Source organism: Plectropomus leopardus, chromosome 23 (genome assembly GCF_026936395.1).
Source record: "Plectropomus leopardus strain MGB_pleo_1.0 chromosome 23, ASM2693639v1, whole genome shotgun sequence".
NCBI lineage: Eukaryota > Metazoa > Chordata > Actinopteri > Perciformes > Serranidae > Plectropomus > Plectropomus leopardus.
The window spans coordinates 23,699,250-23,727,058 of NC_142198.1; the positions used below are offsets into that span (position 1 = coordinate 23,699,250).

General features: G+C 39.5%; 1 protein-coding gene across 1 annotated transcript; it reads left to right on the plus strand.

The window, feature by feature from the left end:
- The first annotated feature begins 592 nt into the window (after window positions 1-592).
- On the plus strand, window positions 593-27,798 carry corin (corin, serine peptidase). Its single transcript, XM_088073398.1, has 24 exons — window positions 593-745; window positions 3,590-3,740; window positions 6,077-6,394; window positions 9,191-9,302; window positions 9,376-9,480; window positions 10,733-10,980; window positions 11,082-11,195; window positions 12,376-12,483; window positions 13,231-13,341; window positions 14,206-14,328; window positions 14,411-14,524; window positions 15,344-15,575; window positions 16,033-16,175; window positions 16,327-16,434; window positions 16,562-16,675; window positions 16,775-16,885; window positions 18,410-18,533; window positions 18,618-18,746; window positions 19,570-19,619; window positions 20,660-20,846; window positions 20,963-21,125; window positions 21,888-21,996; window positions 22,599-22,732; window positions 23,614-27,798. The coding sequence occupies exons 1-24, from the start codon at window positions 683-685 to the stop codon at window positions 23,794-23,796; spliced, it is 3,354 nt and encodes a 1,117-aa protein (XP_087929524.1). The 5' UTR covers window positions 593-682; the 3' UTR covers window positions 23,797-27,798.
- Window positions 27,799-27,809: the final 11 nt, after the last annotated feature.

A 27,809-nucleotide genomic window follows, 5' to 3' on the forward strand; every position in this document is an offset into this window, starting at 1 on the left:
GTTATCATATAAACATAGATTTTTTTTTTTAAACGCAGCCTCTAGGAGGGTCGTTTTCGTCTAAATCTGGCCTCAGACTAAAGATGAAAGCAGAGCGTAAACTAGTTAACAGTTCTGTAAAAGGAAACTTTGTTACTGGAATCGTAACAAGTTTTGATGGAATTTTGAATGAACTTTTCTTTGTTCTAGAACGGAGCTCTAAAGTTCTTTGATCTGCGCTTTGAAGCGGTGAACGGACAGAATGTCCTCACTGTGAGGGGTCTCAGCGCTGGTCCTCACAACGATGGTAGAACACACACACATTTTGGTCTTAAAGTTGTGTGGAGAGAGAGAGAGAGAGAGTGTGTGTGTGTGTGTGTGTGTGTGTGTGTGTGTGTGTTATTAAACAAGAGTGTGTTTTGGGGGGATTTAAGTCCCACATGAGCACGAGGCTCATGTCCCAGCATGCATTTGACTGAATTATGTATAATCCCATATTAAGGTTTCAGCACGTGCAGACAGTTTGAGCTGTGTGTGTGTGTGTGTGTGTGTGTGTGTGTGTGTGGTAGAGCGACGTGAACACGGAGAGAGAGAGTCGGAGGGGGCGGAGCCAGCGCGTCTCGTGCTCGGTTAGTTAGCGAAGCTGGTCGCGGGCAGCGGGCAGAGGGATGGTCTCGCGCTCGGCGGCGGGCAGCATCAGGTCATGTTGTCCGCGCGGCGGGAGACCTGCCCGCGTGTCACCTTCAGCGGAGCGGCAACTGCGACGGTGAGTGTGTGTGTGAGAGAGAGAGTGTGAGAGTGTGTTTTAACCGGCCGTGTGTGTGTGTGTATGTGTGTGTGTGTGACGCCTCCTGTCTCAGCTGCTGTCCTTGACTTGTGTCTCCTTGTGTCTGTCCTTTCTGTCTCTGCTTTGTCTGTCTCTGTGTCTCCTGTCTCTATGTGTCTGTCCACAGTGTCTCTGGGAGCTGCTGTTGTCTCAGTTTAACCCCTAAAAATTAGATTATTCACATAAAACAAACTCTAAATTAATTCATTAATAAACTGATGGATGCTGTTAAATTTAATAAGTCATTTGTTCCATAAAACATTAAAATTTTTCATATTTTCTGTCTCATCGGAATCCAAATCTGGTTAACTACCAAATATGTTTTCATATAAGACTTCAGCTTCGGTGATTTCATGTATAGACAAAATGAAGAAGAGAATAAAAAAAAATTAAAAAATTAAAAATAAAAATGATATTTACAGTGTAACACTGTGTCGTAAAATGTGCAACAATGTGTTCTATTGAATGTTTAATTAATAAAAAAACAAACAAAAAGAAAGCAGTGTATCTGACTGTAAAGATGAGCCGTAACTAATCGATTAATCTGACGATTATTTTTGTGTTGTCCTTTTATGTAAATCATACAAACATCAATCCAACTGTTATTGTCATGTAATAACTTTTATTTAATATATTTTATAACTCTGTTCTGAAATAGAGCTGCAGATGAACTGTTTGTTTCATGGTCTCTTATCTATTTATTTTTGTGGCTCAGTACGTCAGAATTTGGTCTATAATATTCTAGAGCTCAGAATGAAGTTTTTAAAATCCGTCCAACAGTTACAACTAAAAATAGATTACATTTTCTAAAAAAAAAATGGAATTAAAATTTTGAGGTTTAGGGTTGATTATTACTATATTTCATTATTGTTGTGTTTGATTGTAATTAGTTTTTTTGAAGCCATCAGATTTTTTAAAAAGACACTTTTACACAGGACACATTTACACGTTTAAGTTTAGATTTAACATTTAGGAGGACACATTACACTGAGGCTTTGGGGTCCTCCTGGAAAATTTGACTCTTGAACACATTAATTCCCTGCATTTTGGCTAATTTTTATGTTGAAATTTTTCAATATTAATTTCCGCAAAATTACTCACCTCTGTTATTTTCTAAATTTCAAAGGGGACGAGTCCGCGTCTCCTCAGAAACATCTAGATGATGTTAAATCATCTGCAGAGTCGTTTTGTTTTTTGTTTTATTCACAATGATTAATGCAGATTTAACTTTTACAAACTTGTAAAATGAATTCTGAATTCAAGTCTCTCGAACAGCCCTTATTGATAAATAATATATGCAAATGAAAAATGACTGATAGTTGAAGCTCTAAAATAAATATCAAAGAAGATGGAAAGGGAAAAAAGCCTTTAATTTAATTAGTAAAACTTAAAGTGAAACAAACAAAACAAAGCTGTAAGTTATGACTTTTTATGATCTCTTTGTCTGACGATTATTATCTGAATCAACTTTTAAAATCAGAAAAAAATGAGGAAAATGCCTGTTACAACTTCCCACAGCCCAAAATAATGTCTTCAGATTTTTTTGTTTTGTCCAAACAGTCCAAATCAACACAATATATTAACAACAAATATATTACCTAAATGATTTTTTTTATTATCCAAAAAGAGTCAGTAAAATTGCAAACAAAAGAAACGATGATGTTTTTTTCCGAATTATGTTTTGTTGTTACAGCAAATAAAGTTACAAGAAAATGAAAAGGTTTTGATAATAGTGAATAGAGAAATATTAGTGTTGTTAAGTTGCCATTATATTAGTGTTAACTGTATAAAGTTTAATGTTTTTGATTTGATAATAAATGCCTGATTTTATAAAGGATCATTTATGTGAAGGTTTTATTTCACTGCAAAAGTGGAACTAAACAAATAACAATCTGTCACTTTGAGTTATCAGTTATTCGTCATCTACTGATGAATGAGAACATAATTATGTTTTATCGTAAAAAAAAAGATTAATTCTTAGAAGCCGAGATGAAACGACAACTGAATTAACAGATTAACTGACTGAATATTGAAGTAATGATTTATGGTCATTTTCTTGCTCTTTAATGTGAATATTCGCTGGTATATTTTGTCTCTTATGATCAGAAACTAAATATTTTGGAGTTCTGGATTGATATTCGGACAAAAACTTGAAAACGTTAGCTTGGGTAACATGAAAATGTTTTCTTAGATTTTACAGACCATATGATGACTTCAAAAAACACGAGAAGATAGTGATGTTATTTCTAAAATATTAAAAAATTATTTTACAGAATTTATCTGAAATACAAACACACACACGCATATATATGTAATTACTTTTTTCAACATTTTTAGTTCATCTTCTTGTTTAAAAAACTAAAAAAAATTATCCCTGAAAAGTCAGGAAAAATGTCCAGTAAAATGTTTTGTATAACTATAATATTTTTTTGAATTATGTCACAAATCAGAATCGGATGTGAGTCGATCAGATCGATAATCGATGTATTGACCGCAGGCGGCGGCGGAGCCGGCAGTATTTAGAGCTGAGGGCTGCTGCGTGGTGTCGAGTGTCGGCTCGCCGTCACATCGCTTTAAAAATAATTTCCACATGTCCAACGGAAACTCTGAGCGGACAGAAACACCCGGGTCACCCCCTCCCCCGCTGCCGCCGCTCCGCGCTCGCCAAAAATAATCTGGGGGGCTTAGAGGAGCCTCAGAGGGTCAGTTTGGCGTTCCTGACCTGGATTCGGTTGCTCGGTAACGTCCGGTGGATGTGACCCTGTCTTCGTGTGTCCCCCCCAGGCTCCGGTTCGAGGACCTGAGGTCGGGATGGGAGGGGACGCGTGTCCTCACAAGCTGGGATCGACCAATCACCTTCGACTTCTCCTCTACATCCTGATTCCCACCGTCAGCCTGCTGGCCGGCCTGCTGCTGCTCGTCCTCGCCCTCACAGGTAACACACACACACACACACACACACACACACACACACAAACACACGTGCACCCACACACACACACACACACACACACACACACACACACACACACACACACACACACACACACAAACACACACACATACACTCACACACACACAAACACACGTGCACACACACACACACACACACACACACACACACACACACACACTCACACACACGCACACACACACGTGCACACACACACACACGTGCACACACACACACACACACACGCACACACACACACACACCCCTCCTCGTATATGATGGAGACGCTGCAGCGCCACGGGAAAAGACAGATAAGAAAGAAAGCAAAGAAAAGACAACCTGCTCTCGTCCAAACCCGTCGAGCCGTTGCTGTCTCTAAATCAAGAACACTCAACTTGTCCCTACATGTCTCTGTAGGATTTAGGACATTTCTAGGATTTTAGGACGTTTCTCAGATTGTGGGACATTTCAATGATTTCGGACATTTTGAGGATTCAGGGCATTTTCAGGATTTTAAGACATTTCTAGGATTCAGGAAGTTTCTAAGATTTTGGGACATTTGTAGGATTTTAGGACGTTGAGGTGTTTTCTTTGTCATCTAAAATCATAGTGCCATCATGACAAAAACGTGACATTTAAAGGGTTAAAGTTCTGAATATTAATGGATATTTGATATTTATGATCAGGTCTGATGTTAGTTAGAAATATAAACTCAATAAAAGTAGAAAATAATATTAACATCTAATATTTTTTAAAGCTTGAATTTAAAAAGGCACATTTAGAGTCCGAGCGATACGTGATATCACAGCAGCTCTCCTCACTGAGCTCTGATTTTGGGATTTATTGCGTTTCACGTGTTGATGTGTTTTTGATTTAGTCTTTTTTTAAAAATATAAACCGTGACGGCATCGAGTGTCCGTCAGTGAAGTCGACCCTCAACTTCGAAGATCGAAGCTGAAATAAAGACGCTGAGAGAAAAACTGACGGCGTCTGTGGAGGAGGACGGATGACACATCGCCTCTCTGCCTCATTAATTCACTGCAAACACCTCGACTCATCACACACGGGGGTGTGTGTGTGTGTGTGTGTGTGTGTGTGTGTGTGTGTGTGTGTGTGTGTGTGTGTGTGTGTGTGTGTGTCACCATGACAGCAGGAAGTCCCTCGGCCAATCAGAGTTTCCGTCTTAAGCGTTCAGACAGAAAGAATTTCAAATATTTACGCAGGTAGTAAAACTGAGCGTCCTGCTTTTATCGCCCTCTCCGCCTCTTTTACTCTTCATCTTATTTTTCCTCTTTTTTGTTGTTTCTTTACATCTCGTTTGTATTTTCTGAGTTTATTTCAGTTTATTTATAAGTGTTTTTTCTCTTCTTTGAATCTTTTTTTAGGTTTTTTTTCCCTTTCTTTAGAGATCTTTTGTTATCTTTTGTTTGTGTTTTGTTTTTTTTATTTCTTTTTATTTAATTATTTTTTTATTTTGTTATTCTATTTTTTCTTGTGTTTATATTTTATTTGTATTTTCTTCATTTGTTCTTTCTCTTGTTTCATTTTTCTTTATTTTGCTGTTTCTTCATTTTTCTTTTTTTCTGTTTTGTTTTGTTCTTCTTATTTTATTTATATTTTCTTTGTTTTTTGTCATCTTTGTGTCATTTGTCTTTTTTCTGTCTTTTTAGTTTTGCTTTTTTATTTCTTTTTGTCTTCTGTTGATTCTTTCTTTTCAGTGAAGTTATTTAATGTCTTTTCTCAGCGTGAGCTCCTCTTTTCTTCTGTCATCTCCTCCTCTGCAGCTGTTTTCTGTCGTTTCCTCCTCGACTCATTACACACACACACACACACACACACACACACAGATCATAAAGCTGCGTCTGTGTGTGTGTGTGTGTTTTCTGTCCATTAGGCAGTTAATGTTTTCAGCGCTCTCCTTGTTTCCGTCTGTTCTCTCTCTGAATCCACAAACATCGTTTTTAAATTTAAACGTTCTGATTGGCTGCAGCTTCGTCCAATCAGGTGTCCAGAGGCATTTTTGGTCTCCAGCTGTTGATAACACGCGTGTATAAAGTATGTTGTTGTCATGTCGTGTGTCAGATGAAGTGTAAATAGATCTGAGTGTCACCATGGAAACCTGATCACTGCCACACTATTCATTTTCCCTCCGACTGTGTGTGTGTGAGTGTGTGTGTGTGTGTGTGTGTGTGTGTGTGTGTGTGTGCGTGCAGCAGTTGTTGCGTGCCTTTAGCAGGACGTTTGGCGTGTTAAAATAAACACGTGAGGAGCTGATCATGTGACTTTAACTCTTTCTCACCTGTGTGTTTCCTCTTCAGGCATTTTTGGCGGCAACCTCCTGGACTCCAGCCCCCTTCCCTCCCCCGAGCCCATCGCCGACAGCGACCCTGGCTACCATGGCAACAGCACAAACCCCTCCCCTTTCTTTGAGACGGAGAGCGCCACAGCGTTGCTGCGAAGCCTTGATGTCATCACACACAGCGCCAGCACACCTGCCACCACCACCAGCCGACCCCCGGCCTCCTCCTCTCAGGCCCCGCCCACACAGACCTACACAGAGCCTCCTGATTGGCTCACCTCTGTGACATCACTGAGCACCAGCTGGCCAATCAGCACCACCCCGCTGTCTGACTCAGGTAACCAGTTTCACGCGTTTAAATGTCAAATTTGAATTTTCGACTGTTGGTCGAATAAAACACACAGCAGGACCTGATTTAATATTTTTAAAATATTTTATTTGAAAAATAAAATAAGAGATCTTTGAATTTAGTACAATTTTAGGACTTTCTACAATTTTAGGAAGTTTCAAGAATTTAAAAACATTTCGAGGACTTTAGGAAATTTGTAAGATCATTGGACATATCTAAGATTTTAGGAAATTATGATTTTAGGAATTTCTTAGAATTTAGTACAATTGTAGGATTTGAGAACGTTTCTTGGATTTTACAAAATTTATAAGATTTTTAGACTTTTTATTTTAGGAAGTTTCAAGAATTTGAAGAGATTTCTCAGACTTAAGAATTTCCTCGATTTTAGAAAAATTGTAGGATTTTGGGAAACTTCTAAGATATTTGGCTGTTTCTAGGATTTTAGAATAATTGTTGGATTTAGGACATTTCTGGAATTTCAGGCTTTTAGCGAGTTCCTGGGATTTCTGGACGCTTCTAAAATTTTACGAAGTTTCAAGACTTTTAAACCATTCTAGGATTTTGGGACATATCTAAGATTTTAGGACATTTTCTGTGATTTTAGGGCAGCTGTAGGATTTTCAGATGCTTTTAGGGTTTCAGGGCATTTCTTGGAAAAGAGGACGGTTGTAGGATTTGAGTACGTTTCTAAGATTTTTGGGTTTAACGTCTTTTGCACGCAAAAACAGAACTAAATTTAATTATATTTACATTAGCAGAATAAATGAAAAAAACAGTTTTGTCTCGATTAGTAATGTCCCAGAAGAAGAAGTTGCACTTGTCATGTCCCCTAAAACTACAAATCCCATAGTCATCTGCTGTCTCCGTCCTCCTGTCTCAGTGTGTCCACGTTGTGTCCACGTTGTGTCCTTCTCTGTCAAACACTAAAATCTTATTAGTCTCATTACTGCAGGACGGATGAGTAGATACCTGAGAGACAGTCTGAGCTGAATCCAGATCTGCTGTCCTCTGTCCTCCTCTGCTGACCTCGGTGTGTGTGTGTGTGTGTGTGTGTGTGTGTGTGTGTGTGTGTGTGTGTGTGTGTGTGTGAAATGATAAATCGTTCGTTCAGTTTCTATTTTAAAATTCTCCTCGTCTCTGTGTCTCTGTCCCTCGCTGTCCTTCAGTGTCTCTCCCTCTCTGTCTCTCTCTGTATTAATGTGGAGTCGAGGTGAATGCTAATGAGACGCAGACTGTCCTGTCCTCTGATTGGATGCTGGACGGTCACCAGACTAAAAATAAAGGAACAAATGAAAATGAATCAGTGGACGTCCTCACGGTGTCCGCAGTGATTGGTCCGCGGGTGACCGCTCTGCGTCCACGAATGAGACGAAATATTAGAAATATTACAGGACGAACAGATTCACAGACAGAGGGACAGACAGAGAGACAGATGGCTGCAGGCCTCCGTCCAGGACAAACAACAAAATCAGGTGTCTTTAAATGAGACATTGGCAGCTCTGACAGCAGTGAGGAGACAGAGCTGCCGGTGTCAGCTGTGATGCAAAAGTTGTTTTTTGTCCGAATATTCTTTCATTTGTAGCAGCAGCTGTGACGCTAAACCTCAGTAATTCAGTGGGACATCGGTGCATTTCCAGCGTTAGTGGAAACACCAAAACCAGCCGCTTTTAGTGACGCATTGTTGCATTTCCTGCTTTGTATCAGTAAGCTGTCAGAGCTTTCTGTTCATGGTCGTGATACCAGAATACTCTGGAAATAAAACTGTAACCTAGTCAGACATTGTTGAATATTCAGGTGCTGTTTTGTCAAAAACCCTTTTTTTAAAAATGCATATATTTGTTTTAAGCGTGACATCAGTGCGTTTTGTGAGTCTGTTGGCAACATTTTCAATCAATTGTGGCAATAACATTGAGGCAACAAAACCAGGTGTTTTTTAGCGATACATCGGCAGCATTTCTGCCTTTTTTTTCTTGAAGTCATCAGTAGTATTTCCAGCAGCGATCAGCTCCGAAACCGGCGAATTCTTAAAGTGAGATTTGCTGGATTTTCAGCAGATATGAGGAACCAAAACTGGGTGTCCAGCCACAGTAGTTGCACCTAAACAGGTGGTTTTTTTGGCGAGACAACGTAGCATTTTCTGCACCACTGGCGGCACCAACATTTTGTGTTTTTTGGTGAGACATCGACAGCATTTCTGCAGCGATTCTGCCTCCATGAACAGGTGTGTTATAGTGAGACGTTGCGGTATTTGCAGCAGCGATTGTGATATGAAAAATTGATGTATTTTGGTGAGATATTAGAGCATTTCCTGACTGAGTGTTTTAAGCCAGAACATGATCTTTTCCCGAACGATAACTAAATTATTTTGTGCCTAAATGTTAACTGCAACATATGTGAAATATAAAAGAGGTTTGAACATATCTGCTGCATGGAAATGTACAAATGTTACATGTCTGCTGTTTGCAGAAATGTACAGTCTCAAAAGTTACTGTGGTGATTTAAGCTGATCCGTTTTGTCCGAAATGAGAATACGATGAAAAATGAAATGAGAGGAGATTTAAGCAGAAATAATCTAATCTAACGTTCACAAGACGCTTGGATCAGTCTGTGTTACTTAATCCCTAATGATTTGGACACGCAAGCATCTCGGGGACTATCGAAGATCTCGGGACCCTCGAGCGTCTCGGGGACTATCGAGGGTCTCAGGGACACTCGCAGGACTTGTGATTGAGTTTTTCTCTGAGATGAAGGACGTCCAACACGTGGTGTCGTCTCCGTTTGCAGGAAGCTGTCAGCTGATCGTGGAGCCTCAGTGTCACATGTTGCCCTACAACCAAACATGGCTGTCGTCCTCCGTCGCCGTGGTGAAGAGCTCCGAGGTCGACATGTTGCTAAGGTAACCACAGCCAAAAACACAAATGGGGCGAACGTTCTTACAGACGTAGTTTTGATAAATCGATGTGTTTCAGGTTCTTCAGCTACCTCAGCAGACTCTCCTGCTACAGACACATCATGCTGTTCGGCTGCTCGCTGGCGCTGCCCGAGTGCTTCGCCGCCGACGCCACGCACAGCAGGTAACACAGAAATACACGGAAATAAAGACAAGTTCAACACATTCAACACACTGGAGTACAATAAACAAAAGGCAACAACAACAAAAACGCTAAGACAACAAACAAAAATGTTCTGCGAATAACAGCACACCAAAAATGATTGAGAAAAAGAACAAAACCAAAAAAAACTGCAAAGAATTCGGTGTAAAAATATATGCTAATAAAACATTCAACAAAAAAGATGATGGAAGAAAACAACAAAAAATACATCCTTGAAAACATCAAAAAACCTGCTAAGATAACAATAAACAGAAGTAGTACTCACAAAGAAAAAACAAAAAAATACCTGCTACAAAGATTTTAAAAAAATCAAACTGAAATTAACAATAAACTCAGAATTTTAAAAAAAGAGAAAAAAAAAACAAGAAAAAAATACTCTGAATTAGGTTTAAATACACGAAGCATCAGAAGACTGTTTGACTGTTTGAATATAAATAAAAAAATATTAAATTCATCCTCTTCCTCCGTCAGTCACATGACCCTCCACGTGATCTTTATGTAACACTTTACAACTTAACTGATGTAAACAAACACACACACACACACACACACACACACACACACACACACAGACAAGAATCTCAGCTGTTCGGACTGTAACTGTCTGTGTGTGTGTGTGTGTGTGTGTGTGTGTTTGTGTACCAAGAATAACATCCTCACACACTCTGAATTTCAAACACACACACACACGCACACACACACACACATGCTTGTTTGGTATCAGTGGCTTCAACTCTGCATGACCTCTGAGCATTATGGGTATTTGTGTTTTATTGTTGCAGTTTTTTTTTCTTTCACTAACTTTCAGGTAATTTTTTGTACTTTTTATTAGTTTCTTGCTGTTTTTCGGGTCATTTCTTTCTTTAGTTGCTCGTTTCTTTCCTCCCGTGTTGTAGGCAATGAACACCTTGGTAAGAAATGTTTGAGAAATAGCAAGAAATTAGTGAATTTAGAAAATTACCTCTTAAAATCTAGGGAAAAATGTGTATGGGCAAAAAAAAGAAAAAGCTAAGGAAATTACACCTTTAGAGTTTACACCTTAAGGTTTTTTTTTGTATATTTTACTTACAGTTACTTTTCTTTAATTAATTCATTTCTCACTATTTTCCAATGTTTTTTTTCCCCTATGTTTGTCGAATAAATTAATTCAGTTTGTTCAGGTTTTAAGCTGTTTTTAAACTCTGTGTGTGTGTGTGTGTGTGTGTGTGTGTAGACGGGTCGTGCTGCCCTGCGCCTCGTTCTGCGAGGCGGCGAGGGAAGGCTGCGAACCCGTCCTCCAGATGTTTAATGCCTCTTGGCCCGACTTCCTGCGCTGCTCGCAGTTCAGCAACGCCACCTTCACCTCATCGCCATCATCAACGCCATCGACATCATCACCATCGCCATCATCATCACCAATGGCAACAGCAATGGCTGCCCCTGAAACCTGTTACACGCCGCGACAAATCAAAGGGAAACCCTGTGAGTAAAAACACATAAACTCATTTTTGTGTTTTAAAATCTGAACCAATCACCTTTTCTGATGACATCACGGCTCAACCTTCTCTCTGATTGGTTGGCAGCCGTGTGTGGCGGGAAAGACCACTTCCTGTGTGCGACGGGGATTTGCGTTCCGCAGAAATTGGTGTGTAACGGGTACAACGACTGTGACGACTGGAGCGACGAAACGCACTGCGGTGAGACACACACACGTTCATGTTTGTGTCACTTGTGGGGTCCATGGCGAATTTTGGTCACTTGTGAGAACACACACACACACACACACACACACACACACACACACACACACACAAACACACACACACTGTATTGTGATCTGTATAAATAGCAGGGGGAGTCTTAGGCCCGTTGTCGTGGTGATATGTGTGCAGGTGATTGATGGGACGACAGCAGTGGAAGTTCCCAAACTGTTCGTGTGTTTGTGACACGGAGGTGGTCGTCATGGCGACATACAGAGGCTATAGGCTGAGACTGCTGGAATGTAAAGAGAGAGAGTTTTGTCTTTGTGTGTTTACGTCTCTCGCCCTCTCTATGACCTCTGAGGATGTTTACGGCCTCAAACATCTGAACGACCCGAGTTTGAATAACAAAAAGCTCTGAAACAGATAAAAACTCAATGAAATACAAATAAACAACGAGACAGAAAATATGGTGAACAAAGACTAAATAAATTGGAGATGAATTTAGAAATAAAGCCCACTCTCCACCGCATGGCGCGAGTAATTTAAGAAAATAATAATGATAATAGTAATTATAATTCAACTTGCAAAAGGGACAAAATAAACACATTAAAAAACAAACATAATGGAAATAAAGTCATTCAGAAAAACAGTTTTCAAAGATTTTCATGATTAAATTGATATTTTGATCATTTTATCTAATTTAAAAAAAAATGATATAATCCCAGCCAGCAAATTCACAGATCATTTCTTTGTGACTCTTTTTTATTTTTTTAATATTTTGTCTGGTTTAAATACTTTACCATCACTTTTTTCTTGCAATTAAGATGAAACTATACCATGACTTTTATATGATATTTTGAACAAACTACAATATAAATTATTTTTTGTTTTCTTTGAATACACACGGTAACTTTACCTCTTTACGGATGTGGTTTGAATGATTGTGAAATTTATCTGGATGCAGCTCAGGAAACCTGATGTTGGTCCAGGTGTTGAAGGCAAAGCTGGCGTCCTGTGACGGCGCCGCGTTTAAAGTCACTGAGCTCTTTATGACGCACTCTGCAGTCTGCGTGTTTGTCTGTGGAGGTTTAATGAGTGTGTGCTGTGTTTTACACACCTGTGAGCAGTGGGCGTGGCCTAAAACACGCTCAGTCTGTATTTTGTCTCTCTGCAGCGTGCTCAGACGGTGAGTTTCGCTGCAGCACCGGCCGCTGCCTGTCGCCCGCTCTGGTGTGTGACGGCTACGACGACTGTGGAGACCTCAGCGATGAACTCAGCTGTGGTGAGAACACACACACGGTAATACACACTGTCAGTGACGCAGTTTGGCAGCTCGGGATCAACTCAGCGAGGGAATCCACCACCTGTTTGCCAACACACACATACACACACACACACACACACACACACGGTATCATGTTATGTCTGTCAGCTGTTAATCTGCTCTGGATGAGGGAGCTTTTATTTTGGTGAACAGCGACCCTGAAACACTTTGCTTGATTTATTTCAAAAAAGGCAATGAGCAAAAATGCCCGAAAAATAACAAGAAAGTATTTAAAAGTTCAAGAAAATTACCTGAAAACTAATAAAAGAAAAAAAAAATTACAATTTAAACATTTTAAAAACTAGAAATTTACTTTTGAAAAGGTGCTCTAAAAAGTATAAGAATTTTGGAAAATGATTATAAATATGTGATTATTTTAATTTTAAGTGAAGTTGTTTTTTAAAAAAAGAAAAATGGCAATAAATTCATAATAAGTACAAGAAAATTACCTCAAAGTTAGTAAAAGAAAAGACACAAAAAACTAAAACAGTTTAAAAAAACAAATAAAGAAATTACCCTTGAAGATGTGATTTAATAAGTGTAATAATTCTGTTTTACTCATTTTTATTTTGTCATGGTTCGTTCTGGTCGGACAGTTTGGTCTCATCGCCGTCCCCCCGTGGTTATAAACAGCTTTGTGTGTGTGTGTGTGTGTGTGTGTGTGTGTGTGTGTGTGTGTGTGTGTGTGTGTGTGTTTGCCATCAGTGTGTGACCCGGCCCGTGAGCACCGCTGTGGGGACGGCCGCTGCGTGTCCAGAGACTGGCTGTGTGACGGCGACCACGACTGTCTGGATAAGAGCGACGAGCTCAACTGCTGTGAGTCACTGAGCAGGTTCATTTTTTTAAAGTTTCCTTCAGTTTCACTCTTCGTTTTCGGCCTCCTGCTGAGCCAAAGTTTCCTCAGAGATTTGAGTCTTTAAGCAGTTTAAAGGCAAGCTGGTTCCTCCTTTCCTTATTTTTGAATGTATATGTACAGTGTTTGATGACCTGAAAATTAGCAAGGCATTAATAAAAACAACAAGAAAAAAACAGGCACAAAAATATTTATTTAATTAGTTTATTGTTTTTTTTAAATTATATTTATTATTTTTTAAATCTACTCATTTATTGCAGTTTGTGGATTTTTTGCTCAACTTTTTTGACAAAAGAAAAAATAAACAAAAATACACAAGCTTGCCAAAATGTATGCCATGTGCATAAACATAGTCAAAATTATATAAAAAAAGGAAGAATGAAAAGCTTGTTAAAAGCACAAAACAATCCCTAAGGGTTAATTTGCTGAAAACAAAGGAGATTAAGATCAATGAGTTTCTGTTTGAATAAACTCGTGTTTCTCGAGCGTTTGAAGCCAGCTGATGTTCTCTGCTGTTTTCTGGTGTTTTGTAAAAGCAGCTAAAGATTTTGGATGATAAACAACATGAAACGTGACAGAAACAGGTGACTGTTTGTGACAGAAAGCAGAGCTCAAAGCTTCTGTGTGTCGATCAAATGTCGAGAGAATAAAGCCGCAATGACAAACACAGCTGAGTCACTCTGATGATTCATGCTGCCGAAATTAACAGCTTTGTCCCCAGTGAATGATTTTTGTAACTAAACTGACAGGTTTTAAATATAATTGTTGTGTGTGTGTGTGTGTGTGTGTGTGTGTGTGTGTGTGTGTGTGTGTGTGTGTGTGTTCAGCCTGTAAGAGTCAGGGTCTGCTGGAGTGCAGGAACGGTCACTGTATTCCTTCTGCGTTTCGCTGCGACGGCGAGGACGATTGTAAGGACGGCAGCGATGAGGAGCACTGCAGCAGAGAGCAGAGTGAGACATCTGTCTGAATAACACCGTCTCCTCATCCGTCTTCTTCTCTGGGGCTCATTATTTCTGTGTGTGTGTGTTTCAGCTCAGGGTGTGTGTCCTCCCGGTCAGCCCAGCTGTATCTCCACTTCCTGTCCGTCAGTGTGTGGCGGAGGCGGCGCCGCCTGCGACCCTCGAACCAACAACAACAACAACTGCAGTGAGTCGCCACTCTGCTCAAACCACACCGAGTCCTCGCTCACACATGATGTGTGAAAGGACCGTCGGAAATGTGAAAAATGATCATTTCTGTTTTTGCATTTTCTGGCTGATGATAGGTGAAAGGCATGTTTTCTTTAAAAAAAAAGTGACAATTATTTTTAAGTTTTTATTTCTTCATTTGCTAAAAAGCTGTAAAGAAAGAATTTTACACCGAATTTTCACAGAAAAAGAAAAAGCATTTTAAAGAACAAAAAATCACCAACAGTCTTTAAGTGAAAAAGAATTGCTGAAGAAAATTTAAAATAAAAACAAAAACAAGCCAAAACGTTTTAAAGAACATATGCCTCCCAAACCCATTGGCCTGTGGGTTTGAAAGGCATGTTTATTTTTTGAAGAAATACAAATTTGCCTAAAACTTAAAAAATTATATAAAAAATAAATTAAAATCACAAAAAATCACATTTTTTTAACACTTCAAAAAGTTTAAAATAAAGAACAGTGCAGAGTATTTTTAATTTAAAACAAAATGCAAAAGAGTTTCAAAGAAAAAAAAAAGCCAAAATTCTTCAAAAGCCACTAACATTATATATCTATAAAAAATGCAAAACATTTTAAAATACATTTTAAAAAAGCCAAAATATCACATAAAATATCAGTAACACATGCATTCCAAACCCTGGGGCACGCAGGTTTGGGAGGCATGTTTTCTTCATAAATCTGCAGTAAAATAAATACAAGATATAACCATTTAAAGCTGTCCGCCCCTCCCATAAGCCAAAATAAAAAACTGGTGACTCTGTGTCTCTCCGTGTCTCAGCTCGCTGTGAGCCCATCAGTCTGGAGCTGTGCATGAACCTGCCCTACAACCTGACCAGCTACCCCAACTACCTGGGCCACCTGTCCCAGAGAGAGAGCTCCGTGTCCTGGGAGTCCTCCCTGTTCCCCGCCCTGGTCCAGACCGGCTGCTACCAGTACCTCATGTTCTACGCCTGCACCCTGCTGGTCCCCAAGTGTGACCCCGTCAGTCTGCAGAGGGTCCCGCCCTGCAGGTTAGATAGATAGATAGATAGATAGATAGATAGATAGATAGATAGATAGACCAGTATAGATTGCTAAATTCTCCGTATAGTTAATTAGTTAGTTATTCCTAAAAAGTATAGTTATGTAATTTGTTAGTCCTTAAAACTATAGTTAGTGTTTCCTAAAAAGCATATTTAGTTAGTTTGTTAGTCCTAAAAACTATAGTTAGTTATTCCTAAAAAGAATAGTTAGTCCTTAAAGTATGGTTCATTAGTTATTCCAAAAAAATATAGTTTGTCAGATTTTTAGTCCTAAAAAGTATTGTTGCTTAATAAGTTAGTCCTAAAAACAGTTAATAGGTCATTTCTAAAAAGTATAGTTAGGTAGTTAGTTCCTAAAGGAATAGTCTGTACGATTGTTCGTCCTAAAGTGTATAGGTAGGTAGATCCGTTGTTAATTCTGTCCTTGTGTCTGTCGCCCTCGCAGGTCTTTGTGTCGTAATGCGAAGGAGAAGTGTGAGTCTGTGCTCGGCATTGTGGGATTGCAGTGGCCTGAGGACTCGGACTGTAGTCAGTTTCCAGAGGAGGGAGGAAACGCCACGTGTCTGCTGCCCGAGGACGGAGTGGACGGTAAGGACTGTCTTTCCATCTGTCTCTGTCTGTCTGTCTCTCCGTCCTTCCAGACTTTGGGGCTGAATATTTTCTGTCAAAAGTTTGAATTTTACTTTTTTGCTTTTTGTTGTTTGTTGTTGTTGTTTTTGGTGTGTTGCCGTGACAACAGAGTGCTCCCCGAGCCACTTCAAGTGTCGGTCTGGTCGCTGCGTCCTGGCGTCCAAACGCTGTGACGGACACCTGGACTGCGACGACCACAGTGACGAGGACAACTGTGGTGAGACATGAACTTTTCACAATAAGAGCCCCACAGTACACTCTATCTGACACTTCCTGTTGCTCTGTGATGTTAAATTATTGTAAAAGTATCACATGACTCATGATGTCACTTCTCATGATGTCAGGCTGTTCTGAGCGCGCTCTGTGGGAGTGTCCTGGCAGTAAGGTGTGCATTAAAGCCAGTATGATCTGTGACGGGTTCCCAGACTGTCCCCTGCTGGTGGACGAGGCCAACTGCAGTGAGTCCAGCCGCCGTTTCAGTGTCTCAGTAACGTTTGACTCATTCTGAACGAGACAACAAATGATCGAATAATCAATATCTGTGACTGTTTGATCAGCTGTGTGCAGAGACAACGAGCTCTCCTGCAACAACCATCAGTGCGTGCATCGAACTCTGTGGTGTGACGGAAAGAAACACTGTTCGGACAGCTCGGACGAGTGGAACTGTGGTAAAACACACACACACACACACACACACACACACACACACACACACACACACACACACACACACACACACACACACACACACACACACACACACACACACACACACACTCACAAACACACACACACACACACACACACACACACACACACACACACACACACTCACAAACACACACACACACACACACACACACACACACACACACACACACACACACACACACACACACACACACACACACACACACACACACACACACACACACACACACACACACACACACACACACACACACACACACACACACACACACACACACACACACACACACACACACACACACACACACACACACACACACACACACACACACACACACACACACACACACACACACACACACACACACACACACACACACACACACACACACACACACACACACACACACACACACACACACACACACAAACACACACACACACACACACACACACACACACACACACACACACACACACACACACACACACACACACACACACACACACACACACACACACACACACACACACACACACACACACTCACAGCTGATTCATTTTAACAGACACATGTTCACACAGCCATGACGTCTTCAGCGTAGCGTCATATTTATCAGGGATTCTCAGCCCGCTTTGTTCGGGGGCCACTTTTCCAAAGTGGCAGGAGGCCAGGGGCCAATCGAGCGGCCCCAAACATGTTTCTAGGATTTTAGCAGGTTTCAGTGATTTCATAAAATTGCTAGTTTTTCAATACATTTCTAAGATTTCTGAACATATCTCTGATTTTAGGACATTTTTAAGATTTGAGGACATTTTAATTATTTTCTTACATTTCAAGGATTTGAGGATATTTGATTTTTTTTTAACCTAAGATTTTAGGTTTTAGGATTTGAGGACGTTTTGTAGGATTTAAGGAGATTTCTAGGATTTTATCATGTTTTTGAGATTTGAGGACGTTTCTAGGATTTTAAAACATTTCTTAGGTTCTAGGATTTTATGGCATTTCAAAGTTTTTTTGACATTTTCAAGATTTTAGAACATTTCCAGGATTTAAGGATGTTTCTCGGATTTTAGGTCTTTTGGCGGATTTTAGGACATTTCAAGGATGTAGAATATTTGGAGGACTTGGCACATTTCTTTTATTATAGGATATTTCGAATATCTAGGACACTTGTCAAATTTTAGGATGTTTCTAGTATTTTAGGAAGTTCCTGGTATTTCAACACATTTCTAGGATTTTAAAACATTTCTAGTATTTAAGGACATTTCAAGGATTTTAAGACCTTTCTAGGATTTCAGGACATTTCTTGGATTATGTGACATTAAGGTCTCACTTTTTTTGGTCAACAAGCTCTATTTTGATGCTGTTTTATGCTCTTTGGTAAAATTCTTCGTATTTATCACATCTTTAAATATGATCAGTGTAGATGATCAGCTCCTGTATTGATCAGGTTGTGTATTGATGCGTCTCTCTGCAGTGTCTCTGTCGGATCGATCGGGGTCCGTACTGACGGTGTTCAGGACGGCGGCCGAGTATCAGGTCTGTGCAGACGAGTGGAACCACGAGCTCAGCAAACTGACCTGCGACCAGCTGGGACTAGGGTAAGGTTAGTAACACACACACGCTCACACACACCGTATCCAAAGGTGTGACAGGTGACCTTCAGTGTGCGTGTTCCTCTGCAGAGTCCCCGCCTCAGTTTCCATGGTAACCGACCACCCTGGCGTCCCGGGCCGTCGCCGTTGGTTGCACGTCCATCCTGAGTGGAACCTGAGGAACGGTTCTGCTCTGCAGGCCCGACTGGAGAAGAGGAGGTACGCGGTGAACTTTACGGTTCTTCTGTTATTCATTTATTTATTTTCTTTTTGGTTTTATTGTCAGCCAGAAGATTTACAAAATACACAGTTACAAAAGCTTTACTTTAATCCTGTTTGGTGATAAATCTCAACAAAATCAAGTGTTTAAATGTAAAAAATAAAAGTACAAGTCAAAAGACCAGTTAGCAGGTAAACAAGCAAAAGGATAGATAAAATTAAAAAAGTAGATCAATAAAATTAACAAATAAATTAAGAAGTAATAGAGGAAAAAGGACAGAAAAAATAAGTGGAGAGAAAACATCGTGCTTCAAATCAATTTCCATTTGATTCCTGATTAAGACGGCCATTTCTCTTATGTGAAGGGTATTGTAAACCAAAATTTGGGTGTAGAATATCATTCCATTTGATCAATTAGGTCCCAAATAAAGAGAGAATAAATCTGTGAAATAAAAATAACAAAGGAAAAGTGAGCATATATACACACACAAACACACACACATATATATATATGTTATTTTACTTGAGACTTGTTATTTGTGTACACAAAAAGAAATGAAATATTATCGAGGGCCTCCCTCCGTCAACTATGCACATCACAGAACATCTGGAAGGAATGTTAATATTCAAATCATGCACCGTTTTTTCTCGTAAAGTCTCATTTTTGGGGTTTTATAGAAACTCTGCCGTTAATTCGTTGCTCTGGCTCTTAAAGTTTGTTTTCACTTTACAAACTGCTGCTGTGAAAAAAATGCATCAAATATAAACAAAGATAAACCAACATAAATCTGATGGTCATTATTATCTGCGTGTGTGTCTGCAGTCACGCGTGTCACTCCAGGAGGAGAGTTTCAGTGCTGTGCACCAGAGAAGGTAAATCTTTATTCTCCTTTATGTCACAACGCTCTGACGTTTGCCTTCATGCTCTTACACGGACAGTTTGGATCTTGTGAAGCTGGATGAGATTTTTATCTTTGGTCAGCGTGTCTCCTTCAGTTTGGAAAAGCAGAAAATACTTCACTTTTTCCTCTTTCAATGTCACTTTTTTAATTGTTATTTTCTGAGCATCTTTGTAAGAATCTCTAAATTCTGATGTTGAGCTGCAGCTGCTGATTCTGTCCACAATCAATCTGCCCGTCATTTTACCGTTAACCCCGTGAAACCCGAAACTGCTGCATTCAGACAGCCCTAACATGCACGTAAACCTTAAAAACCTGCAATCTAATTTGACCTGTTTCAAAAAACACGGCTGAAAAAGGTGCAGCTTGGCAAGAGATGGACGTTTAAGCCGAATTTGAGAACATGATGAAGAGAACATGAAAAGAAAACGGACCTGGAAATTAGTTTTTAAAGCCAGAGTGAGAGAAAATGATAATAACTGTAGTTAAAAATAATTACAAAAAAGGGGAAAATGTCTATAAAACTATATTATTATTATTATTATTATTATTATTATTATTATTATTATTATTATTATTATTATTATTATTATTATTATTATTATTGTTATTATAATGATATGATCGATATTGCTGATTAATCAGCGTGTAATTGCAGCTCTGATCTGCTGGATGAAGTTTTAGTTCATGTTTTTTCTGTTATTCTTCATTCAGCCATCAGAGGGAGACAAAGACACTGTGACTTTAAATAAAGATCATTCATGTCCCCAACACTGAGACACTGTTGTCATGACAACTGACATGATTATCATGTTAATTGCAGCTTTCATTAGTGATTTTTGAACTATTAATAAAGTCATAAACCTGGAGAGTGAAAGACTGAGACTTCTGTCTGTCCATCTGTCCATCTGTCCATCTGTCTCTGTCTGTTCATCTGTGTCTCTGTCTCTCATTGTCCCTCTGTCTCTGTCCCTCTCTCACTTGTCTATGTCCCTCTCTCTGTCTCTCAATCAGAGTGCGGTCTGCGCCCCGCGGTGGGCGTCCACCCCCACAGGAAGAAGAGGATTCTGGGAGGTCGTGTGTCTCGGCGGGGGGCGTGGCCGTGGCAGTGCTCGCTGCAGAGCGGTCAGAGTGGACACGTCTGCGGCTGCGTCCTCATTGGCCGGAGGTGGGCTCTGACCGTCGCCCACTGCTTCGAGGGGTGAGACGGGGGGACAGAGGGGAAGGCCAGAGTCTGTTAATGTGCTGTTAGTGTGGTAACCATGACGACTGACCGTGTGTGTGTGTGTGTGTGTGTGTGTGTGTGTGTGTGCGCAGGAGGGAGAGCGCCGAGCTGTGGCGGGTGGTGCTGGGTCTGAATAACCTGGACCACCCGGGCGTCCACAGTCAGAGCCGCGGCGTGCGCTCCATCATCGTGCACCCGCGCTACAACCGCGCCGTGGTCGACTACGACATCAGCGTGGTGCAGCTGGACGCCGAGGTCAGAGCGCGAACTTGACATGAAAACTAAAGAAAAACATTTATTATTATTAACCCTTTAGGGCCCACTTTAATATCACTCACACTCACAAAATGCACTTTTCAAAATCAAGCTATAAAAATATCATACATTAAATATGATTTTCTACTTTCATTGAATTTATTTTTTTTAACCATCAGTCCTAATCATAACTATCAGATATTCATTAATTCTCAGAATTTTAACCCCTTAAATGTCAATTTTTGTCATGATGCCACTGTGTTTTTACATTTTAAAAAAAAGAATTTTTTTCAGTATACTTCAGCTACACTGACTGTGACAGGTCACCTAGTGGAAATAGCATGTATTTCCTCCATATGCCAAATATGGTCAAAATGACCTCATCAGGTGGAAAATAGTCAAAATGACAAATTCAGAGTCAAAAGCCCAGAATGACACCCAGAAATAATACAAGTCCTGTTTTTCTGCTCTGATGGCTGTGGGATCAAAAATGTCAGTTTGAATGGGTTTCAATGGAGCATTTTTGGACCTGAACAGTCTGAATGTAACTATTTAGTTTCCACAGTGTATTTTAGACTTATTGTAGGAGCTGAGCTGCAAATTCACTGATTACACTCAAATACACAATCTGGACTACATTTAGGACATTTGCATCAACACAACACACGATTATCACAACAGGAAGAAGAAAAGAGACTAAAATGAGACAAACGGTCACTAAGGGGTTAAAGAAAAGACCCTGAGTGTTTGTTGTGTTTTCAGATCGAGGAGACGGCGTTCGTCAGACCGGTGTGTCTGCCTGAAGCCGCCCAGCTTCCCTCTCCGGACTCTTACTGTTACATCACAGGCTGGGGTCACATGGGCAACAGGAGTGAGTGCACACGGCGACTCATTCTCAGGAACACCTGAGGGAACGTTTCTCAAATTTGGCACAAACATCCACTCTGAATCACTGATTTATTAATTAGATTTTGGTGGTCAAAGGTCAAGGTCACTGTGACCTTTGATTCATCTTGTTCTCATGAAAGCAATGTTTCGAACTTTCTTCAGATTTGGCAAAAACGTCTTCTCGAATTCAGTGGTTTATTTACTTGATTTCGGTGGACAAAGGTCGAGATTCCTGTGATCTTGAGTCTCTCATTCTCATGATGCAAATCTCAGGAACACCTGAGGGAAATTTTCTTAAATTTGGCACAAACGTCCACTCTGAATCAGTGATTAATTCAGTAGATTTTGGTGGTCAAAGGTCAAAGTCACTGTGACCACATTTTACTCTTCTGATTACGATATCTCAGGAATGCCTTGAGGGAATTTTTGATTGTGATTATGACAAAATTTCACACAAATGTCTAAAGGCTCAGACATTCTGCCCTTTTTAAATTTTTATTGAATTTTTAAAATTTGTTTTTTATTGTTATTTTGTGTGTGTGTGTGTGTGTGTGTGTGTGTGTGTGTGTGTGTGTGTGTGCGCAGTGCCCTTTAAGCTGCAGGAAGGGGAGGTTCGGATCATCTCGCTCTCTCAGTGTCAGTCTTACTTCGACATGAAGACCATCACTCCCAGGATGCTTTGCGCCGGATACGACGCTGGCACCATTGACTCCTGCATGGTAACATCTGCACCGACGTGTTACATGTCTTTTAACTGACTCACAGTATCACTTGTTCTTTGTGGTTATTTCCAGAGATTATGAGCAAAAAATAAAAAATAAAAAAATACAAGTGTGAGATAGACATATTTCAAAAACAATGAAAGAGGATATTTTTTGCCCAATAAATCAATTAAATATTAAGGTTATAATAATTAAAAACAAAGCCTCTGTGATATTATGAAGGATATTTTTTTAGGATTTTTGACTGAAACAAAAGTACTTATAATTATTTAATAATGACAAAATTGATGAATTACCTGAAACTAACATCCCAATGTCATGGAATTTGCAAACACCAATTCCCAGGCCTGGAAAAAGTTTTGAAAAACTAACTATACTCTGAAAGTTTTTGAAAAGTTATGGAATTTTGTTTTCACAAACCTGTAAAATAAAAAGTGTTCAAGTCCATTTTTTTTGGTTAAAAATTGACAAAAATTGTAAAAAAAAAAAAAGAAGAAAAAAAAAATAAAAAATGTAAGAAAAAAATTCAATTAAAAAAGAACAGATAAGCAGTATTGATGGTCAGATCAGAGGATGTATGGTCTTGGAAATGTAATTGGTAAAAATGTGTCTAAACCTGATGTTCATTTATCTTATTTTTTTAAGGACTAAATCATTGAATAAATAACCAATCAAACCTTCAACCACAGGTGTATTTACAGTGTGTGTGTGTGTGTGTGTGTGTGTGTGTGTGTGTGTGTGTGTGTCTGTCTGTGTGTGTGTGTGTGTGTGTGTGTGTGTGTGTGTGTGTGTGTGTCTGTGTTACTGTGTGTGTGTGTGTGTGTGTGTGTGTGTGTGTGTGTGTGTGTGTGTGTGTGCGTGTGCGTGCGTGCGTGCAGGGCGACAGCGGCGGCCCGTTGGTGTGCGAGGAGGACGGCGGTCGCTGGACGCTGTTCGGCCTGACGTCGTGGGGCAGCGTGTGCTTCAGTAAAGTGCTCGGACCCGGAGTGTACAGCAACGTGACGCACTTCACACCCTGGATCCAACAACAGATCTACATCCACACGTACCTGACCGACTGACACACACACACACACACACACACACACACACACACACACACACACACACACACACACACACACACACACACACCTTTGGTTCCTCTACCTGTGCCTATATCTATACTGATCGCCTTCAGATGCTCACCGCTGTATGAGCAGTGGGATTAACTAACATGACAGATGCTGACTCGTTAGTTAGTAGAGCTGTTGTCAGCAAAAACATTCATCAACATTCACTAAACACTAAATGATTATTATTTTTATTACTCCACAGTGTTGGGTTTAGACACACAAAATTAAGTTTTACCACTGCCGAATACTTAATGTTGAAATTTAAATATTAAGGCAAGCACTGAAATACTTTACTCTGAAACCATCTGAATTTATCTGGTTTGAACTCTGCTCTTTGAGACTTTAGCACTTTTGCAATATGAAAGACTTCGTGTTAAGTTCTCAAAAACCAAATTCAAGTTTACACAATTAAAAAAAGTATTGAAATTCAATTTGGCATTTTTGCATTTAAAATATGACATTAAGTCAACAGTTAAGTTTCTCAAATAAATCCAGAAAAAAAAGTTTACTCTGTAAAATATTTAAATATCATAATCTCAGTAGTATTTAAATTTCACCACAGAGGGCCCTTTCATACCTGCACACACGGACTTTTGATCTGAGCCGAAATCACAGATTCAAAACCTCCTCAGACCAAACAGCTGGACCTCGGTCCTACAGAAAGAGGTGGGCTGAGTCCAGATAAAACTGACATGCAACGACAGCAGGACGTCCGTGGGCGACGTCAACGGCACTTAGAAGACAACTGGAGTTAGGTGAAGATTATGGCACCTAGAAGACAACGACGTGATGCAGTGAAATAAGACAGGACGCTGGCGAAAATAAGGGCACCTAGGCGACAACGAAGTGATGTAAGCGAAGATGACAGGACCTGCGTCACGACTTAACATAGGCGAAGACAAAATGTAGGCAATGACAACGGCACCTAGGAGACAACAACGGGACTTAGGCGACGATAATGGCACCTAGAAGACAATGACGTGATTTCGGGAAGATGACAAGACTTTGGCCACAGTGACTTGTCATAGGGAAAGAAAACAGGCACCTCGAAGACAACAATGGGACAACAATGGGACAACAATGGGACAACAATGGGACAACAATGGGACTTAGGCGGAAACACCGTACTTTGAAGTTAACATAGTATAGAATTCAACAAGAATTTTGGTTTGGACGTTCAGGTGTGAAAAGGCCCCTCAGAGGTTAAATTTAACTGTTTGGTGTTTGTTGCTTATGAAATTTCAATGATCAGGACTTTCTTTACTTCCACAATTACGTTATTTGAACCGGTTATTTCTTTACTCGTATCTTATTGGCAGCAGTAACTCAGAGGAATTAAACTCTCACCCTGACTGGGATATTTCATAATTATATTATTAGATTATGATCCCAGTAATACAAAGTGAACTGTTGGGTTTCTGTTTGTTGGATGTAAAGACACACGTTATTTCCACAACATCATCCAATCGTCTGCTTTGAGTGTTTAAATTATCATAAAAATCACAGCGTTCAGAGCTGAGTATCTAAAAGCTGCTATTTAAAACAGACCAGTTAAGCACTCAACCTCCCACAATGCTTCACTCTATAGTGCCTGTACTTAATCTTAGCAGTAAAAAAAAAAACAACACCTTGTTACCTGTACTATGTCGTACTGTATGTGTGTGTGAGACGGAGAGAGAGGTCTTTTTTGTTTTTTTGCTTCTAAAAACACAACAAATATATTAGGGCAACTTTAACGGACAACATTCATCAGTGAGCTTCATTCACATTTTTTATCCTAATGTGATACTACACAGGAGTGGGCTGTTACGTCTTATTTTACAAGATGTTATATTTAAAAAAAATCTCTGGGGCTCTGTACAGTCCAGATTTCATCCAGAAAAAAATATTTAAAACTCAATCATAAATGTTGGATTTAATCTCTTAACCTACGAATTTGAATGTTCATATCTTCCGTGGACTCAAAACAAAGTGCAAAAGAATCATTAAAAGCAATGAAATGTAACTACGGCGTATTACTAATGTAGATAACTGATTAGTGTTTAATCATGATGTTAACAGAAAGATATATTAGCTTCAGCTATAAATTTTAAACCAACTTGCTCCAATTGTGTAGTTTTAAAAGAGAAACCATTTCAGCTAGCTATCAAGCTATCACTTATGTTAGCTAGCAGACTCGCTAACACAACAATTAACTGCCACATTAGCGCCAGCTAGAATGTGAAGCACAAGTGTAGCATATTTCCAATAGAGTTCATTAATTTGTTTTCATCACGTTAGCGGATGTTAGCAGTAAGCTGCATAAGCTTAGTTAAGTATTTATGAACCATTTTGTTGTGTAGTTCTGGCAAGCTAGACATTATAGCTAAAGCTAACTCAAGCTAAAGTTAGTAAAAAGATTTAAGGTATAAATAAAGTGTTTCAGGTAAGTGCTAAAGTTTTGAATGAGTCAGTCATCAAAATCTACAGACCGTAGAGTTTTAGGAATTTGGCATAATTTAAAAATTATACATTTTAAAGTGAATTAGAATCCTAAGTTTTATCATTTATGTAGATCTAGTTTAAAAAAATGTAATTTGTGATCTCTTCAGTTATCACTTTGGTTGATTAAATAGTTCTGACATGTTTACATTTTCTTTAGATAAGTCATAATGTTTTATGAATATTTTTAACAGTGTTTCGTACAGAGCCAGGCAGGAGTTTTGGAGATAGAGATATAAGAAATACTCTGCACACCTAATTTGTTTGCAGGAAGTAACAGATTGTATCATTAAACTATTTTTTTAAATAGTCTTTAAAGTGGCACAAATGTCCACTTTGATTCAAAATTTTAAAATTAAATTTGCTGTTCAAAGGTCACCGTGATATATCCATCTCATTTTCCTGAACTCAGCATCTCAAGAGTACACAAAGTAAATTCTTTCAAATTTGGCACAAATGGACACATGGACTCAACTATGAACTCATTAGAGTTGGTGGTCAAAGGTCAAGGTCACCATGACCTTGCCTCTGTCTTACTGTTGTGAACATGATATCCAAAGAACACCAAGAGGTTTTTTGTTTTTTCAAATTTGGCTTGGAAAACCATTTGGACTCAAAGATGAACTGAGTAGATTTTGGTGGTCATAGGTCAAGGTCACCTTAACCTTGACCTTTGGCACAAACATCTACTTGGACACAAGGATGACTTAATATAAATTTGGTGTACAAAGTTCACTGTGACCTCTTTGGGCAATAACTCATGAACTGTTGTACTAATTATGACAGTATTTCACATAAATGTCCAATATGATATAATGATGAACTTTTTATCCAAAAGGTCAAAGGTGAACTTCAGTATGACATCATAACGTTGAGTAAAAACACTTTTCTTGCCTTCACTTGATGTCCTAACTCCTGACACCTGCCAGGCTCTGTCGGTTTGTACAGACTTTAGAAATGCAGAATGAGGAGCTCTTGAATGTCGCAATCTAAACATTTTTACGAACATTACATTTTAGAGGATAACAAGTTGCTAACCCAGTTGAGGAGTTGCCAAACAGATTGCCCGGTGTCCTCGCCATGCTGACGTCTAACCGACATCCAGAACATTCCAAGTGGTTGTTGTTGTTGTTTTGTGTGTTTGGTTTTTTAAGAGTATTTTTCTACAGCTTTTTGTATGTCATGCTTATTACACAGGGCTGTTTGTGTGTGTGAGTGTGTGTTCATACAGTCATGTCGTGTGCTGGCTGTATGGTTGTATGTGATTTGGCTCGTGTGCGTTTTTCTTATGTCACTTCCTGATTTGCGACTTTGTTACCATGACGACAATGATGATGATGAAGAGTGTTTATTGTTTAAAATGCTTTCTGAACAGAAACCGTAGCCTCGACTGTTTTGTGTAAAACGTGAATATTTGGTTTGTATCACCTTGTATGCCACCAATAAAACTATACACACACTCTCTAACCGTGTATGTG

Coding starts and splice junctions, on each gene's coding strand:
- corin (XM_088073398.1), top strand. CDS start 683: ATGTTGTCCGCGCGGCGGGAGACCTGCCCGCGTGTCACCTTCAGCGGA. Junction 14,329..14,410: donor GCACTGCAGCAGAGAGCAGA/GTGAGACATCTG, acceptor TGTGTGTTTCAG/CTCAGGGTGTGTGTCCTCCC. Junction 18,534..18,617: donor TGCGACCAGCTGGGACTAGG/GTAAGGTTAGTA, acceptor GTTCCTCTGCAG/AGTCCCCGCCTCAGTTTCCA.